The 16744-nt window shown below is 49.1% G+C and overlaps 2 protein-coding genes across 3 annotated transcripts; both read right to left on the reverse strand.

Moving 5' to 3' along the window:
- Positions 1 to 112: 112 nt before the first annotated feature.
- agxta (alanine--glyoxylate and serine--pyruvate aminotransferase a) lies at positions 113 to 6412 on the reverse strand. 2 transcript variants are annotated; one of them, XM_062450570.1, is made up of 12 exons: positions 6329 to 6412; positions 5643 to 5810; positions 5118 to 5310; positions 4846 to 4910; positions 2635 to 2735; positions 2472 to 2542; positions 2227 to 2311; positions 2023 to 2121; positions 1611 to 1680; positions 1065 to 1160; positions 734 to 862; positions 113 to 415 (listed from the first exon to the last, which is right to left on the reverse strand). In XM_062450570.1, the coding sequence occupies exons 2-12, from the start codon at positions 5799 to 5801 to the stop codon at positions 308 to 310; spliced, it is 1176 nt and encodes a 391-aa protein (XP_062306554.1). In that variant the 5' UTR covers positions 5802 to 5810; positions 6329 to 6412; the 3' UTR covers positions 113 to 307. The 2 variants fall into 2 exon arrangements, with proteins under 2 accessions (XP_062306554.1, XP_062306553.1); XM_062450569.1 differs by lacking the exon at positions 6329 to 6412 and having other exon boundaries at positions 5643 to 6239.
- A 270-nt stretch (positions 6413 to 6682) lies between these two features.
- On the reverse strand, positions 6683 to 14415 carry zgc:103559 (Allantoinase, mitochondrial). The gene is made up of 10 exons (XM_062450955.1): positions 14059 to 14415; positions 13136 to 13287; positions 12747 to 12861; positions 12370 to 12516; positions 9159 to 9340; positions 8773 to 8959; positions 8211 to 8349; positions 7213 to 7385; positions 7036 to 7068; positions 6683 to 6887 (listed from the first exon to the last, which is right to left on the reverse strand). The coding sequence occupies exons 1-10, from the start codon at positions 14203 to 14205 to the stop codon at positions 6726 to 6728; spliced, it is 1437 nt and encodes a 478-aa protein (XP_062306939.1). The 5' UTR covers positions 14206 to 14415; the 3' UTR covers positions 6683 to 6725.
- Positions 14416 to 16744: the final 2329 nt, after the last annotated feature.

The raw sequence follows: 16744 nt of genomic DNA on the forward strand, positions 1-16744 counted from the left end.
ATTTCATGAAAGATGAAATTTAAAATAAAACTACATTGTAAAAAGTTGAGGACGCTATCTAGTGTTCAAATTATGAATGAGTTTGGCTCGAATTCTTTTGATATGAAATCACAAAAATGTCATATACCGGTATGCACTTTAAAAGTACTCGAGAGGGAGACAGAATTACACATTCCTATATTTCAAAAGCACTTGAAAACAGTCTTGCAAAATATGTTTTATTGGACTCATCAAGCAGTTTCTCATCAGACATTGACATAGACATATCTATCCTGCCAGTGTAAGAGTTCATGGCCCAGCTGCTTGGTTAGACCTTGCTCTTATGGCAGTGTTTCAGCGCATCCTTCAAAGCCCCCAGTATCAAGTCAACATTGGCCTTGCTGCTGTTACAGCCCATGAGCCCCACACGCAAAACCTGGTAAAAGAAACAGGTGAGATAGCAGAAACAGGTGAGAGATGGCAGATTTCCACCAAGCCGCCATTTGAAAACAGAACCCACCCACCATCCCATGATAATGATGTACATCCTCTTTCCATAGAACTATACTGCCCCCTGCCCTTACCCTCCATGCCCCCTTGCAACCACCCACCCACCCTCCCAACCTCACTTTTGCGCCCCACTGCGAGGAGACGGTCTAACACCATGTGAATGACATCATCCCTCCTACTTCATTAAACAACGGATGTTTTCATGTTTTCGTTCCTGACTAACGGGCAGCAGTCATGCGCTCACCATGCCAACCGAGGGCCCCAAGCCGCCAGAGATCTCCAGCTGGTGGGTCCTCATGATGTAGCTGGTGATCTCCTTCCAGTCGTAACCCGGAGGGGCCACGATGGTGGTCACCGTGGGCAACCTAGCTCTCTGCTCCAGCCATGGAAGGAAAACTCTTAGTCACATTTTTTGTCACAGAAACAGTTCTGCCTTCTGTGTTGTATCATCAGAGATGGGAAGTAGCAAAGTACAAATAGAGTTTTATTCATGTTCAAAGGTAGTTTGAGGTCTGTCTGTGATACTGTACTTCAAGTGCAGTTGGAGCAGATGCATTATGGGAGACCGGATGCACCTTTTCTTTGATGAACAGTTTGAGGCCCATGTTCTCCAGGCCCTGGTGGAAATACTCAGCCACCTCCTGATGCCTCTGCCAACAGCTCTCCAGGCCCTGTGAGGGCAGGTGCAGGTGTGAGGGCAGGTTTGAGGTCAGGTGTGAGGTCAGGTGTGAGGTCAGGTGTGAGGTCAGGTGTGAGGGCAGGTGTGAGGGCAGGTGTGAGGGCAGGTGTTAGGGCAGGTGTGAGGGCAGGTGCAGGTGTGAGGTCAGGTGTGAGGGCAGGTGTGAGGGCAGGTGCAGGTGTGAGGGCAGGTGTGAGGGCAGGTGTGAGGTCAGGTGTTAGGGCAGGTGTGAGGGCAGGTGCAGGTGTGAGGTCAGGTGTGAGGGCAGGTGTTAGGGCAGGTGAAGCCGGCTTCAGTAAACCAGCTGAAATGTCGTACAACGATTTCCTGACAACTCCTTAAAGCGTTCAATGTATCATTTAGGGTTAGTAGGGGGTTAGAGGCGGGTTAGGGTTAGAGGAGGAGTAGAAGGTTGCAGGTGAGTCAGAGGAACCTAACTCACCTCTTCAGCAAGGATAGCCAGACCTTCTCTCAGCGAGTAGAACGCAGAAACAGGACATGTGTGGTGATATCTAGACCCAGGTGCAGAATGAAACACAATTAAATATGTACAAGAGAGAGACCAGGGCTCGCAACTCACCTTCTCCTCACTGTCCCAGTACCATCCCCAAGTGCAAAAAGAGGTTTTCACAAAGTTTCTAAAGGTTTGAAAAAAGGTTTTGAAAAACAAAGTTTCTAAAGATTCTAAAATGTTATATTGTTATGGTCTATCGTCACCCAGTTGTCCAAAAGTTTGTGTTGAACTGTCCCAGACATCTTTTTCATGGTCCCCGGGACAACTTTAATTTGGAGCCCTGAGTGAGACATATGTCTTAGTTAATGATGATGACTGTCCAGTCACAGAAAAGCCTCACGTTCTCGTGTCTTTGCCATCACAGCCCCAGTAGTTTGACAGCCAGCTCAGATCCAGGTAGAACGACACAGGTTTGGTTTTCCGGTTGAAGATTTTCTGACTGAACGGAAAAAAATTAGGAATTGAAAAAGAAAGAAAAGTATACTATCTACTCGATCCATCTGCCACCATTTCTAAAGTCATGATGTTTTTAACATCTCTTTACCACGCTCTTTCACTGAAGGAGATGGGGGCTGAGCCTGGAGGAGCATTCAGGACCTTCTGAGAACCAGAGTACAGGATGTCTATGTCTGCAAACACAAGGATGCAAAAACACATCACCTCCAGTATCAATGTTATGTAAGTCAAAAACGTCCATACATTACAGGTAACTGAATGATTTAAGATTTCGTGAATTGTTTCTGTGGCTACTCTGAGTGAGTTGGGAGATGAAGTCTGAGGATTTTCGACCTTGTTTGTCCATGTGAATCGGTGTTCCTCCCATGGAAGCAACACAGTCGACAAGGAAGAGACAGTCATACCTTCGAGAGACAGAACCGATGTTTAAATGTCCCCTTTTAGGACCAATACAGTTACTGTGAACGTCAGCGTAAGTAAGCCGCAGAGATGTTACCTGTGACACAGTTCCCCGATGCCGTCTAGCGGGTGAACAACCCCTGTGGAGGACTCTCCGTGAGTCAGGAACAAGAGAACCGGCCTGTGTCTGGACAGAGCCTAGGACACCACACACACATGAGCAACACACTCTCCTGTCTGTCCACCCATCCATCCATCCAGCTGCTGAGACTAACAGTGATCAGATATCAGTTGAGGATGCAGGGTCAGAGGATGACTGGATAGCAGTGCATGTTAGTTGGGTGTGCTCAAGCCTTCGGCGAGAGCTCAACCTTTGTTCTCTCACATATATAGTATTTTTTATTTTTTTTATTTTTTTTGCCCCCCTAAAACTCAGTCAATATTTGGCCTACATAGACAACGTAGGTGTCAAAAGTTTCGTCTTGCTAGCGATTGAGTTGCTTCTATTGGAATTTACGTTCCGTTGCATGGTTTAGGCTCAAGTTAAGTTTTTGTGGCGAAAAGTGAAGCTAACGGTGGCTAATTTGCTAGCCACAGTCACTGACGTTACTAACGTCACTACGTCACTAACGTCACGAAAACACGCGTGACTACCTTTGGCAGAACATTCGTTTCGCATCTGTTAACTTGGGGGATAGCTAGGCTAACTATAGCTTTACTGCAAGGCAGCTGCAGAAACGCCACAAGCAAAGAGGCTAGGGTGATAACTATTTACTCATTTTACTTTGTGATATGACACACAATTGTGATGTGTAATGTACAGTATAAGCTGATATTATTAAGGAAGTACATCTACTTTCGGAAACAGTAGTCTACTATTTCACTGAAGTATTAGTATTTCTTGCTTAAAACACACTGCTTTTTGCACTGCATTACAAAATGGTATCTTGTACATTTGTATTTTTTGTAATATTTGTATTTTTGTATTTTTATATTGTAATTTACGGCAACTTATATTTTATTGTATATTTAATTCTATTCTAATCCCACTTAGTACTGCTAGTTTATGTACCCTTAGTATAGATAGTCCACATATTTAAATTTTAGGTATATGTTTATTGTATGCACCTTCCTGCCAAAGCAAATTCCTTGTCTGTGCAAACTTTCATGGCGAATAAATCCCATTCTGATTCTGATTCTGATTAGCATCATGACATTAGCCTGTGTTGCCCGGGCAACACATACTACAGTGGTCTATGATGTATCTGTTTTAAATCGTTAAAATAAACATTCCTCACATATACATTTTCGTTGTAGGATTTATTCTGACATTAGTAAACGATTGTTGGTGAAAATACCATTACCTGTGGTTTCAAACCAGTGTAGCTCACTGCAACGCTGTAGCTTACGCGAGACACACTACAAAAACATCTACTGTACACAGCTGTTTAGGAAGTCAAACGGCGACAGAACATGTTCGGCACTCTCCTTACTTAAATCAAAAGTCTATCTAACTACTAACCTGAACTTCATTGCCACAGCCTAAACGTTGTCAATCTGTTCATGAAAATAATTAATTTCAGCCTAAACCGTACAACGGAACGTTAAATCCAATTCAACCAACGCAATCGCTACCAAGACGAACACAGCAGTAGTCTAGTACTGTACCGTAGTAGTACAATTTACCGGGGCAGCTTCTCCACACAGGGCTATATCGCATTTTGCGTTGTTACTGACAATGATCGCTACCAGTGAGCTTTTTATGAATGAGCGATTTTCCACTAAATAAATGTCAAGCTTATTTACGTTTTGGGGGGCATATTTTCAGTTAGCAGATGGTACTGTTTGAATCGCGATTCCATCTTCTACTGCCGGGTAACGTCGTAGAATAATCTTCAAAGGGGTTCTTTATTAATGAATGAATGCAATGAGTAGGCTACATGCCTGAAAATATCACGAGAAGGGAAAAACTTAAAATGACGTTTAAGTCATAGAGATTAGGTAAATTTTTACACCGGTCTGCCAAATTTATTCGTTTTGATTCAACGATGAGGCTCTTGCAGGGGAAATGAGAAGACATCTATTTCATTCTACACTTCACTCTTATTTTCAGTTGTAAATGAGCAGCAAAAAAAAAAAAAGCTTTTAAATCTATTTAATCTTTATAAATAATAAGTATGCATTTTCATATAAAATATACAGGAATCAGTTGTAAAAATGTCATTCAAAAACGGACCCCTGTGCAACCGACGCAAGCAAGCACACCCTACAATTTCCCCAGAAATTGTACCCTCTCTAGTTCTAATACCTTTTCTATTTCTTCATTTGTGAAGTATCCACCCGCTGGTGTCACAATCTTATTTACCCTGGCACCTGTTAAAATTCAGCACAAATTACATTAATTTACATTTATTTGGCAGAAAAGACAACTGAGAAGGTGCCTACTGACACAGCTACCGTGTGTACAGTCAGTGCGCTATGAAAGCACAGCTGACCGTGTGTACAGTCAGTGCGCTATGAAAGCACAGCTGACCGTCTGTACAGTCAGTGCGCTATGAAAGCTACTGTGAGATGGAGTACCTATTCTCTCTGCTATCTCGGCCACTCTTTCTCCCCATATCCCGTTCACGCCGACGACAACACTGTCTTCTGCCTCCACGGCATTGAAGATGGCGCATTCCATGGCCGCGTGGCCAGTGCCGCTCACGGCTAGAGTCACGTTGTTCTGGGTCTGGAAGGCATACTGGACCCCACTCTTAATGTCACTCATCACCTACGAAACAACAACACAAAAGCAGCACTGTAGAATATTGAAACAGATTTGGGTCTCACTTTACCATCAACCATCAGCAACGAGTTTGCCCAGTTCCATATAACCTAATTCAAGTTCCAATTTGAAGGACCGGTTAGTGTAACAGACAAAGTATTTTGGCAAACACAGTTCTTACAACGCAGTTACTTGTTACGTTTATGATGTAATACAAAATATACAAATAATTTTTCAAAGCGGAAGAATATAGTCGCAACTCTTTACTGTAAATCAATTATGAATGGCGCGTGTTAATATAAATAAATATCAACAGTGTGGATACAGATTTCACTTACTTTTAACATTTCTGGATGCATGTGACCCACAATTGGATTCGCCCCGGCCGCTAATATCCGAGGGGGCACGTTGGAAGGTCCAGGCCCAAACATGAAGCGGTGGGGAGCGACAAACGGGTTCTCCAAGCATTTTGGTGGAGGGACAGTGAGGGAGGACATGGCGCTAGACTGGACGGTCGGATTAGTAAATATGAACGCAAAGATCGCTGGACTGAACAGCTACTGAGCTGCACCTGACTAGTAGGATCGCCTCTAAGGCGCACACCCCCCAACATTTGACCAATGAGACAACATCGGCGCTGGCTCGTTACTTATCTGCACACTAATATATGACAACAACATTGAATAACCCTCAAATGTGATATATCATTGTGATAGTAAAGTAACACCATGCTACAAGCGCTCTTAAACTGGATACATCTATCAAATGGGGCATATATTATGTTGCATTTTTGTATAGTATACCGTCAAATGTTAATCATTGACCACTGTGACTGCAGAATGTCACACTATCTCTAGTAACGCTCCACCCGACTTCATTAAAGAGCATGAAATGGTTAAATTGATTCTTAAATGTATTCAGATTTGTGTTCAGATTTATACATTAGTAGTTAATTAACCTTCTGTGAGGAACTTACAGAAGAGTTGGATGACAAGCCCCTCCACACTTCATGACGCAAACTGACCTGATCTCCAGGGTTAATAGATTTCCTCCAGTAGTTGGTTGACTGTTTGGTCAGGGATTACTGAATGACCCAGAGAGAGCGTTCACTTTGCACTTTGTTCTAACTGGTGAATTGTTGCCAGCAGACTTGAATCCTCCTCTAATCACCTCCTCTGAGACACTGTATCTGAAACCAATCTTCCATGAAAAATCTACTCTCATGAGTCTGTTCTCATTTTCAACAAGTTAACTGACTCCACATGTCTATAGGAGAGACAGAAAGCACTGTTGCTGTGTGACGTTATATCACAGCTACACAGACAATGAAAGAGTTCAAAAAAGGGTGTGAAGCAACAAAAATCATTTATTGGAAATGTTTAATAACATTGGCAGTTGCTGCACGTGTTTCTTGAGGACTCTCAGAGCTGGGACAGGGGGGAGGAGGAGGTGTTGTCCTGGGGGAGGAGGAGCAGGGTCCCCAGGGGCTGGGAGGAGAAGGAGCCCTGACTGTACACCACCTGACCTCTCACGATGGTGGCACACACCTCCCCTCGCAGCCTCCGACCCAGGTAGGGGGTCAGCTGGAGGAGGAGAGGCAGAGAGAGAGGAAGAGAGGGGGAAGACATCAAGAGGGAAGGGGGAGACAGAGAGAGAAAGTAGAGTTTGCAGTGTAATACCAGTGTAAAAACTGTGTAATACCAGTGTAAAAATGCAAATGTATGTGCTTACCTTATTCTTGTGGTGAATTCCATCTTCTTTTATCTGCGCCCATGAAACATATATTAAAATAACACTTTGTGTTATGTCTGCAGAAATATATTTTTTACTTTTGTGCTGTTCAACCCCCCCCCCCCCCCTCAAACACAAATCCCTCAAAGAGAGAAGCCAAGTCCACTAGATACTTACCTCAAACTCCTTCTCAGGGTCCCAGATCACCAGGTCGCCATCATGACCAGGAACGAGGCTGCCCTTCCTGTTGTCAAGGCGACAGAGCTGGGCAGTGCTGCGGCAGAGGAGCCTCACCACGTCCAGCAGGGTGAAGCCCCTCCCCCGCGCCGCGGTCCAGAACAGAGGCAGACCTGGGGCGCACGGAGGGGCCAGGAAGGAGAGAGAGATGGAGGAGAGAGATGGAAGAGAGAGATGGAGGAGAGAGATGGAAGAGAGAGATGGAGGAGAGAGATGGAGGAGAGAGATAGAAGAGAGAGATGGAGGAGAGAGATGGAGGAGAGAGATAGAGGAGAGAGATAGACGAGAGAGATGGAGGAGAGAGATGGAGGAGAGAGATGGAGGAGAGAGATGGAGGAGAGAGATGGAAGAGAGAGATAGAAGAGAGAGATGGAGGAGAGAGATGGAGGAGAGAGATGGAGGAGAGAGATGGAGGAGAGAGATGGAGGTGAGAGATGGAGGAGAGAGATGGAAGAGAGAGATAGAAGAGAGAGATGGAGGAGAGAGATGGAGGAGAGAGATGGAGGTGAGAGATGGAGGAGAGAGATGGACATCTAACCAGGTGAAAATCTTAGCACAACTTTTAGATAAGGGACCCAAGTCTGAAAGATATAGTAACAATGGGCTAGCCTTCAGTATCTTCCACAGTATGTGTGCTGTATGACTCTAGAAATTCTGTATGATTCAATTGGCCCAGTTTGCGCTTGCGTCAGAGCAGAGACTTTGACCTGACCCCTAGCCAGACATCAGCAGTAAATAATTAGACCGTCGTGTAAACTCGGCTCCCAGCTTGTTTAACTTCCTGTGAACTTTGTTCAGGACCAGCAGGCAAGTCAGAGCTGCTCTAGACACAGCCTCTGCCTGGGTCACTGACTGAAGACAGACAGACAGACAGGCAGGCAGGCAGGCAGGCAGGCAGACAGACAGACAGGCAGACAGGCAGCAGAGTGGGGGGTTACCAAACTGCAGTGAGGAGATGCCCCCCCAGGCCTGCGTGAAGTCCCCGCTGTCCAGCCTCTTCAGGTCCGGGGTGCAGGGCGAGTGGTCCGACACCACCATGTCGATCTCCCCGGCCTTCACCGCCGACCACAGCTGCTCCTGCAGGCCACGGCACAGAGAGGTCAAAGGTCAGCAGAAGTACGACCCTGTCAGCCATGACACAAGTCTGCTGTAAGACCTGTGCTGATCTGCACACCTGGTTGACTGGAAAACTGTCACACAGGATGATTGAAACTGCCCATCATCAGATCAGAGGGGTTAGTAGCAGTGAAGAGTTCCTCATAATAAAATAAACTGCAAATGTTTACTCCTCGACAGGTCTGCAAACACCTTTGTAAACCGAGATTTGTTCAAACGTTTGTTAACCGAGACCGTAGGTCTTATATACAGCGTTTGCTGTATATAAGAAACCCAGTTGCTGACTTTATGTTGGATTGAATCTCTTCTCAGGGAGGAAGGGAGGAGAGGGGGGGGTCCTGTCGTTACCTGAAGCTCCCCCACACGCCCCGCTCCCAGGCGTACCTGATTGGCCAGGCCCCGGATGGGGGGGCAGCACTTGAACTGGGTGGCCCCGGGGGGTATGTCCTCCGCGGCCAGGCTGAGGTAGTGGTGGGTGGTCTCCACAGTGAGGGGGGCTCCAGCCTGGCGTGCGGCCCGGATCAGAGCCAGGGGCTGGGCCGAGGAAAGGTGCACGATGTGGCAACGCACCCTGCAGGGGACCAGGGGGACCAAGGGTCAGGGTTAGATCACTGAGGCCCAGAGGAGACACAGTGTGGGGGGAAGAGGGAGCAGTTTGGGGGGGTCTCCACCTCCAGAGGCTATGGGAGGTGAACATGGTCAACGTCCAGTCACATGACAGCAGAAGTCTAGAAGATTCTAGAGTCTACATATAGTCAGGAGGGTCTTACTGGTACTGCAGGCAGAGCTCTGTGACGGTGCGAATGGCTTCCAGCTCCATCACATCTGGTCTGGAGCTCAGGAAGGTGGTGTACTCACGGGGGTCTGGCCCTTCCTCTGCCCCCCCCGCCTCCTCCTCCCCCGCCTCCTCCTCCCCCTGCTCTGTCGGCTCCACAGCTGTCTCAGCATGGAACTGTGGTGGGGCAGCAGAACACGTCATAATGTCGCTTACACACTGAGAACGCACACTGCAGTTCTTACTGCGCTCTTTTCTACTTGTTTCGTGTTATGTTGTCTGTCGCGATGACGGTGTATTGTACGGTTGCAGATTTGTCTGTTGTGGTGAATAGACTGGGTATGATGAGAGGGGCTACCAGGAGCACAGTGCCTGTGGTGAATAGACTGGGTATGATGAGAGGGGCTACCAGGAGCACAGTGCCCGTGGTGAATAGACTGGGTATGATGAGAGGGGCTACCAGGAGCACAGTGCCTGTGGTGAATAGACTGGGTATGATGAGAGGGGGCTACCAGGAGCACAGTGCCTGTGGTGAATAGACTGGGTATGATGAGAGGGGGCTACCAGGAGCACAGTGCCTGTGGTGAATAGACTGGGTATGATGAGAGGGGGCTACCAGGAGCACAGTGCCTGTGGTGAATAGACTGGGTATGATGAGAGGGGCTACCAGGAGCACAGTGCCTGTGGTGAATAGACTGGGTATGATGAGAGGGGCTACCAGGAGCACAGTGCCTGTGGTGAATAGACTGGGTATGATGAGAGGGGGCTACCAGGAGCACAGTGCCTGTGGTGAATAGACTGGGTATGATGAGAGGGGGCTACCAGGAGCACAGTGCCTGTGGTGAATAGACTGGGTATGATGAGAGGGGCTACCAGGAGCACAGTGCCTGTGGTGAATAGACTGGGTATGATGAGAGGGGGCTACCAGGAGCACAGTGCCCGTGGTGAATAGACTGGGTATGATGAGAGGGGGCTACCAGGAGCACAGTGCCCGTGGTGAATAGACTGGGTATGATGAGAGGGGGCTACCAGGAGCACAGTGCCCGTGGTGAATAGACTGGGTATGATGAGAGGGGGCTACCAGGAGCACAGTGCCCGTGGTGAATAGACTGGGTATGATGAGAGGGGGCTACCAGGAGCACAGTGCCCGTGGTGAATAGACTGGGTATGATGAGAGGGGGCTACCAGGAGCACAGTGCCTGTGGTGAATAGACTGGGTATGATGAGAGGGGGCTACCAGGAGCACAGTGCCTGTGGTGAATAGACTGGGTATGATGAGAGGGGGCTACCAGGAGCACAGTGCCTGTGGTGAATAGACTGGGTATGATGAGAGGGGCTACCAGGAGCACAGTGCCTGTGGTGAATAGACTGGGTATGATGAGAGGGGGCTACCAGGAGCACAGTGCCCGTGGTGAATAGACTGGGTATGATGAGAGGGGGCTACCAGGAGCACAGTGCCCGTGGTGAATAGACTGGGTATGATGAGAGGGGGCTACCAGGAGCACAGTGCCCGTGGTGAATAGACTGGGTATGATGAGAGGGGGCTACCAGGAGCACAGTGCCCGTGGTGAATAGACTGGGTATGATGAGAGGGGGCTACCAGGAGCACAGTGCCCGTGGTGAATAGACTGGGTATGATGAGAGGGGGCTACCAGGAGCACAGTGCCTGTGGTGAATAGACTGGGTATGATGAGAGGGGGCTACCAGGAGCACAGTGCCTGTGGTGAATAGACTGGGTATGATGAGAGGGGGCTACCAGGAGCACAGTGCCTGTGGTGAATAGACTGGGTATGATGAGAGGGGGCTACCAGGAGCACAGTGCCTGTGGTGAATAGACTGGGTATGATGAGAGGGGGCTACCAGGAGCACAGTGCCTGTGGTGAATAGACTGGGTATGATGAGAGGGGGCTACCAGGAGCACAGTGCCTGTGGTGAATAGACTGGGTATGATGAGAGGGGGCTACCAGGAGCACAGTGCCTGTGGTGAATAGACTGGGTATGATGAGAGGGGCTACCAGGAGCACAGTGCCTGTGGTGAATAGACTGGGTATGATGAGAGGGGGCTACCAGGAGCACAGTGCCCGTGGTGAATAGACTGGGTATGATGAGAGGGGCTACCAGGAGCACAGTGCCCGTGGTGAATAGACTGGGTATGATGAGAGGGGGCTACCAGGAGCACAGTGCCCGTGGTGAATAGACTGGGTATGATGAGAGGGGGCTACCAGGAGCACAGTGCCCGTGGTGAATAGACTGGGTATGATGAGAGGGGGCTACCAGGAGCACAGTGCCTGTGGTGAATAGACTGGGTATGATGAGAGGGGGCTACCAGGAGCACAGTGCCTGTGGTGAATAGACTGGGTATGATGAGAGGGGCTACCAGGAGCACAGTGCCCGTGGTGAATAGACTGGGTATGATGAGAGGGGGCTACCAGGAGCACAGTGCCTGTGGTGAATAGACTGGGTATGATGAGAGGGGGCTACCAGGAGCACAGTGCCTGTGGTGAATAGACTGGGTATGATGAGAGGGGGCTACCAGGAGCACAGTGCCCGTGGTGAATAGACTGGGTATGATGAGAGGGGCTACCAGGAGCACAGTGCCTGTGGTGAATAGACTGGGTATGATGAGAGGGGCTACCAGGAGCACAGTGCCTGTGGTGAATAGACTGGGTATGATGAGAGGGGGCTACCAGGAGCACAGTGCCCGTGGTGAATAGACTGGGTATGATGAGAGGGGCTACCAGGAGCACAGTGCCTGTGGTGAATAGACTGGGTATGATGAGAGGGGGCTACCAGGAGCACAGTGCCCGTGGTGAATAGACTGGGTATGATGAGAGGGGGCTACCAGGAGCACAGTGCCTGTGGTGAATAGACTGGGTATGATGAGAGGGGGCTACCAGGAGCACAGTGCCTGTGGTGAATAGACTGGGTATGATGAGAGGGGGCTACCAGGAGCACAGTGCCTGTGGTGAATAGACTGGGTATGATGAGAGGGGGCTACCAGGAGCACAGTGCCTGTGGTGAATAGACTGGGTATGATGAGAGGGGGCTACCAGGAGCACAGTGCCTGTGGTGAATAGACTGGGTATGATGAGAGGGGGCTACCAGGAGCACAGTGCCTGTGGTGAATAGACTGGGTATGATGAGAGGGGGCTACCAGGAGCACAGTGCCTGTGGTGAATAGACTGGGTATGATGAGAGGGGGCTACCAGGAGCACAGTGCCCGTGCCCTGCAGTTGCTGCATGGCCCTGTGCAGGTCTCTCTCCTCCACGTGGGGGAACTCCTCCACCCCGCTGGGGATCAGGAAGCACTTGAAGCCCGCCACGCCCGCCTGGATCAGAGGCCGCAGCTCCCGCTGAGAAGCATTCATACGTACGCACAGATATACAAAAATATGTAAGTATATACAGTACATACATACATGTATCCATCCATACATACATACATACATTCATGATATTAACTGTGAATTTGTCATTATGCTTTCACATTGAAACCCAACAGAAGTAGTTGAGGAAGGCTTTTATACTACAGCTACTGAAGACGTGTTTACATTAGCTCCTCCAGTAGGACACGGCAGGTTACCTGGTTGCCAGGGACAACGCCTCCCCAGAAGGCTGTGTCCACAAAACACTGCCCTTCAGCCACCCGCGTCTTCTCACGGAAGTTGTCAAGGGTGGTGGTGGGAGGGATGCTGTTGCTACGGGGACAGGGTTAGGGTAAGAACCTGAAAATGGATACTGCCCATCGCATATATAATATTTATTCAACTTTTTGGGGTTTTTGTTAAAAATTAGTTGTCATGCATAAAGCACATCCACGATCAGCATCATGACTAACATTGTTCCTAACATAGCAACCTCTGCGGCTTCTTTGAAAATGATATTTACACAAGGTGATCTTCAAAAAACATTACGTAATGTTTACCATGCTCCCTGACCCCTGACCCCAGTGGGGGTGTGACCCAGACTCACAGGGGCATGTCCACAATGGTGGTGACCCCCCCAGCGGCAGCGGCCCGGGTGGCCGTCCAAAACCCCTCCCAGGAGGCGCGGCCTGGCTCGTTCACGTGCACGTGGGCGTCCACGATGCCCGGCATGACCAGGCTGTCCCCCACGTCCACCACCTGCAGACCCAGGACATCACAACAGCTCTCCAGCCCTGATCCTGGAGAGATACCCTCCTGTAGGGTATCTCTCCAGCCCTGATCCTGGAGAGATACCCTCCTGTAGGGTATCTCTCCAGCCCTGATCCTGGAGAGATACCCTCCTGTAGAGTATCTCTCCAGCCCTGATCCTGGAGAGATACCCTCCTGTAGGGTATCTCTCCAGCCCTGATCCTAGAGAGATACCCTCCTGTAGGGTATCTCTCCAGCCCTGCTCCTTGAGAGATACCCTCCTGTAGGGTATCTCTCCAGCCCTGCTCCTTGAGAGATACCCTCCTGTAGGGTATCTCTCCAGCCCTGCTCCTGGAGAGATACCCTCCTGTAGAGTATCTCTACAGCCCTGCTCCTGGAGAGATACCCTCCTGTAGGTTTCCCCTCTAACCCTAACCCTAACCCCAGTTTTAACAGTAATTATTCAGCTTGTCAACCAGCTAATTATTAAAATCTGCTGAGCTAAATTAGAGCTCTCCAGGAACTGGACTGAACACCTTCAGGGACTTGTAACCTGTTAATAACTATAGACACCTTTTGAAAAGGTCTACTTCTGAAGTATAGATAAAATACATGAGTTTCTAAACCCTTTAAGGATCTGTGACACCATTAATTTCAGCTCTTATTTAGCATCAAACTCTACATGACAAGCTAAATAAAACAAAGTTTGTTTTGAAGGGCAGGCGAGTCCTCTCTCTCTCCAGCAGGGGGCGTGTGCAGCCCAGGAGACAGAGGGCCTACCTGGCAGGCAGGGTCCAGGGCGGGGCTGGGGTTTGGAAGAATGGCATGGATCTTCCCCTCCTTCAGAACCACAACAGCAGGAAGAATATGATCACCCACAAGCACCCTGCTGCTTCTCACGGCTCTCACTGTGTCTCCGGGCTGCATGCTCCTGTCTGTGGGGCTGGAGGACAGCTGAACAGACCTGCTCCTGTTCCCTTGTGCTCAAAGAGGCTCAGCTGTTCGGTGGGTCAGTGCTCTATGGTTGAAGCTCCGCCTCTCTGACTGGTCTTGCGTAACATTATGGCTTCTTTAAAAACATGCCTGTTGACTCTTGTTCTTTACACCCGATCACTGCATGCTAGCAGCGAGAAGAAGTCGAGAGTCTTTATTCTTAGACCTGACAGGTAAATCAGCAGTTAAACTTCCTGATTGCCTTGTTATGGTTCATCATGTGTCCATCAGGAGTATGTAAATGTAGCTAATGTAAATCATATTTTTAACTGCTTCCATTCCCTGGAGCCCAGGTGTGGAGGGGAGACGGCCTGTCCTGGAGCCCAGGTGTGGAGGGGAGACGGCCTGTCCTGGAGCCCAGGTGTGGAGAGGAGACGGCCTGTCCTGGAGCCCAGGTGTGGAGAGGAGACGGCCTGTCCTGGAGCCCAGGTGTGGAGGGGAGACGGCCTGTCCTGGAGCCCAGGTGTGGAGGGGAGACGGCCTGTCCTGGAGCCCAGGTGTGGAGAGGAGACGGCCTGTCCTGGAGCCCAGGTGTGGAGGGGAGACGGCCTGTCCTGGAGCCCAGGTGTGGAGAGGAGACAGCCTGCATCTCTTTAAGAAAACATGTCAAGACTTGCAGCAACAACTCACTGAACCCATCAATAATTCAGCTCTCTGTGCCATAAACTCAGAAACACAGGAAAGGAGAGGAGAGGATGGAGGAAAACAGGAAAGGATGGGATAGGAGGGAAATAATATGTGAGGAGAGGAAAGGAGGAAGGAAAAGGAGAAGGCGAGGAGGGAGGAGAGGAGGGAGGAGAGGAGGAGAGGGGGAGAGGAGAGGAGGGAGGAGAGGAGAGGAGGGAGAAGAGGAGGAGAGGAGAGGAGAGGAGGGAGGAGAGGAGGGAGGAGAGGAGGGAGGAGAGGACTGCTCAGACCCAACTTAACGACTTCTCTTCCTGTCTTCCTCTCCTCCCGTCTGTCTTCCTGTCTTCCTCTCCTCCCGTCTGTCTTCCTGTAATCCGTATTCCCCTTTCATCCTCCACTACAACAGAACATCTGACATTCTATCACACATGCCAGCCAGAGCCCTCTATAACAGTTTATATGTTTGCTAGACACCAGTGACCTATTCCCAGACACATGGACTATTAGAACGGTAAACACATAAAGAATCATGTCACATGGTTTGTGATGTTGTGAGGGGACTTGATAGAGCTTGTCGTTTACTGGCTGTAAGATCATTTTACATACATTGTCTCCATGGACACTTCCCTAGCTCCATATAGACACCCTGCTGAATTAAAGAAAGCTCTTGCATCAGACACAGGGAGGAAACAGTATGAGTCAGAGAGAGAGAAGAGGGCAATAGGAATAGTAATAGAGGGAGAGAGAGAATAGAAAGATAGAGAGAGAGAGAGAGAGAGAGAGAGAGAGAGAGAGAGAGAGAGAGAGAGAGAGAGGGAGGGAAGGAAGGAGGCAGAGAGGAAGGGAGGGAGGGAGGCAGAGAGGGAGAGAGGGAGAGAGAGAGAGACCAGTAGCTACCCTGGCCGCAGTGAAGCTATGCAGAGAAGGTCAGTGTTCTGCATTGTGTTTCAGGAGGGGTGTAACCTGAGCAGCCCTCTCCTGCCTGGTCATAGAAGCTTCTAGAGCAGTCACACACACAGGCCTCCAGCCTCCAACCTCCACCCTCCAGCCTCTATTGTGAGTAAAGTTCATTCACAATAGACTGTACATAGGCCAAGTTCCATCTACACAAATAACACAATATCATTCCAGTGTTTGCGAGTATGTGAGATGTGCTGGTCTGTCCAGCTACAGTGTTTACCCAGGCCTCAACAGGAATATGGTGATACTGTGATCTCATAGGCCACTAATAAACTTACAGTGTACATATTGAATTTAAAAAAATTATATCCAATTAAATCTCTGTTTTCTTATAAAAGGATGTCGTTTTGATAAAGGCCCTGTGGCGTTGTGTCTGGCTAAGACCAGCTGGCTCAATGAGGAAGTGCTGAGTGTGATGTCACTCTGCACTGAGCGTGTCACAGGGGATGACTTGCAGAAGCCTGAGAGGAGAGAGGGATTTTCTCGATCACAATATTTTGTATTAAATATAATCCTCTTGAACACCCCCCCCCCCCCTCACACTGTGGGACGTGGAGTAAAAAGGGACTGTCTCTATAAAAAGCCCACGAATATGATCACATGACATCCCAGACTTCATCCTGGTGTATGAGTTTCCTCACACTTCCTTATACCACTTCCCAGTCAGAACTCAGGTCCACTTCCTGCTTCCCAGTCAGAGCTCAGGTCCACTTCCTGCTTCCCAGTCAGAACTCAGGTCCACTTCCGGAATGGGCCTACGAAGCCAACAGCATGAATCAGCCAATGATTAATTTGGCAATATGCGCTTGGGTCTTTAAGGGCCAGTTGATTATATCCTGAATCCAAGACACAAGATCTGGGCTCCTGTGATTTATTATGGTCTGGC

The sequence above is a fragment of the Osmerus eperlanus genome, chromosome 24 (genome assembly GCF_963692335.1).
Source record: "Osmerus eperlanus chromosome 24, fOsmEpe2.1, whole genome shotgun sequence".
Taxonomy (NCBI): Eukaryota; Metazoa; Chordata; class Actinopteri; order Osmeriformes; family Osmeridae; genus Osmerus; species Osmerus eperlanus.

What these genes read in the sequence shown, in the direction of transcription:
- agxta (XM_062450570.1), bottom strand. Translation starts at nt 5,801, where the DNA reads ATGTCCTCCCTCACTGTCCCTCCACCAAAATGCTTGGAGAACCCGTTT. An exon ending in TGCATCCAGAAATGTTAAAA is followed by an intron (nt 5,311 to 5,642) that starts GTAAGTGAAATC and finishes GTTGTTTCGTAG; the next exon opens with GTGATGAGTGACATTAAGAG. An exon ending in CAAATGAAGAAATAGAAAAG is followed by an intron (nt 2,736 to 4,845) that starts GTATTAGAACTA and finishes GTGGTGTCCTAG; the next exon opens with GCTCTGTCCAGACACAGGCC.
- zgc:103559 (XM_062450955.1), bottom strand. Translation starts at nt 14,205, where the DNA reads ATGCAGCCCGGAGACACAGTGAGAGCCGTGAGAAGCAGCAGGGTGCTT. An exon ending in GCGTTGTCCCTGGCAACCAG is followed by an intron (nt 12,517 to 12,746) that starts GTAACCTGCCGT and finishes AATGCTTCTCAG; the next exon opens with CGGGAGCTGCGGCCTCTGAT. An exon ending in TCCGGGGCCTGGCCAATCAG is followed by an intron (nt 8,350 to 8,772) that starts GTACGCCTGGGA and finishes CGTGGCCTGCAG; the next exon opens with GAGCAGCTGTGGTCGGCGGT.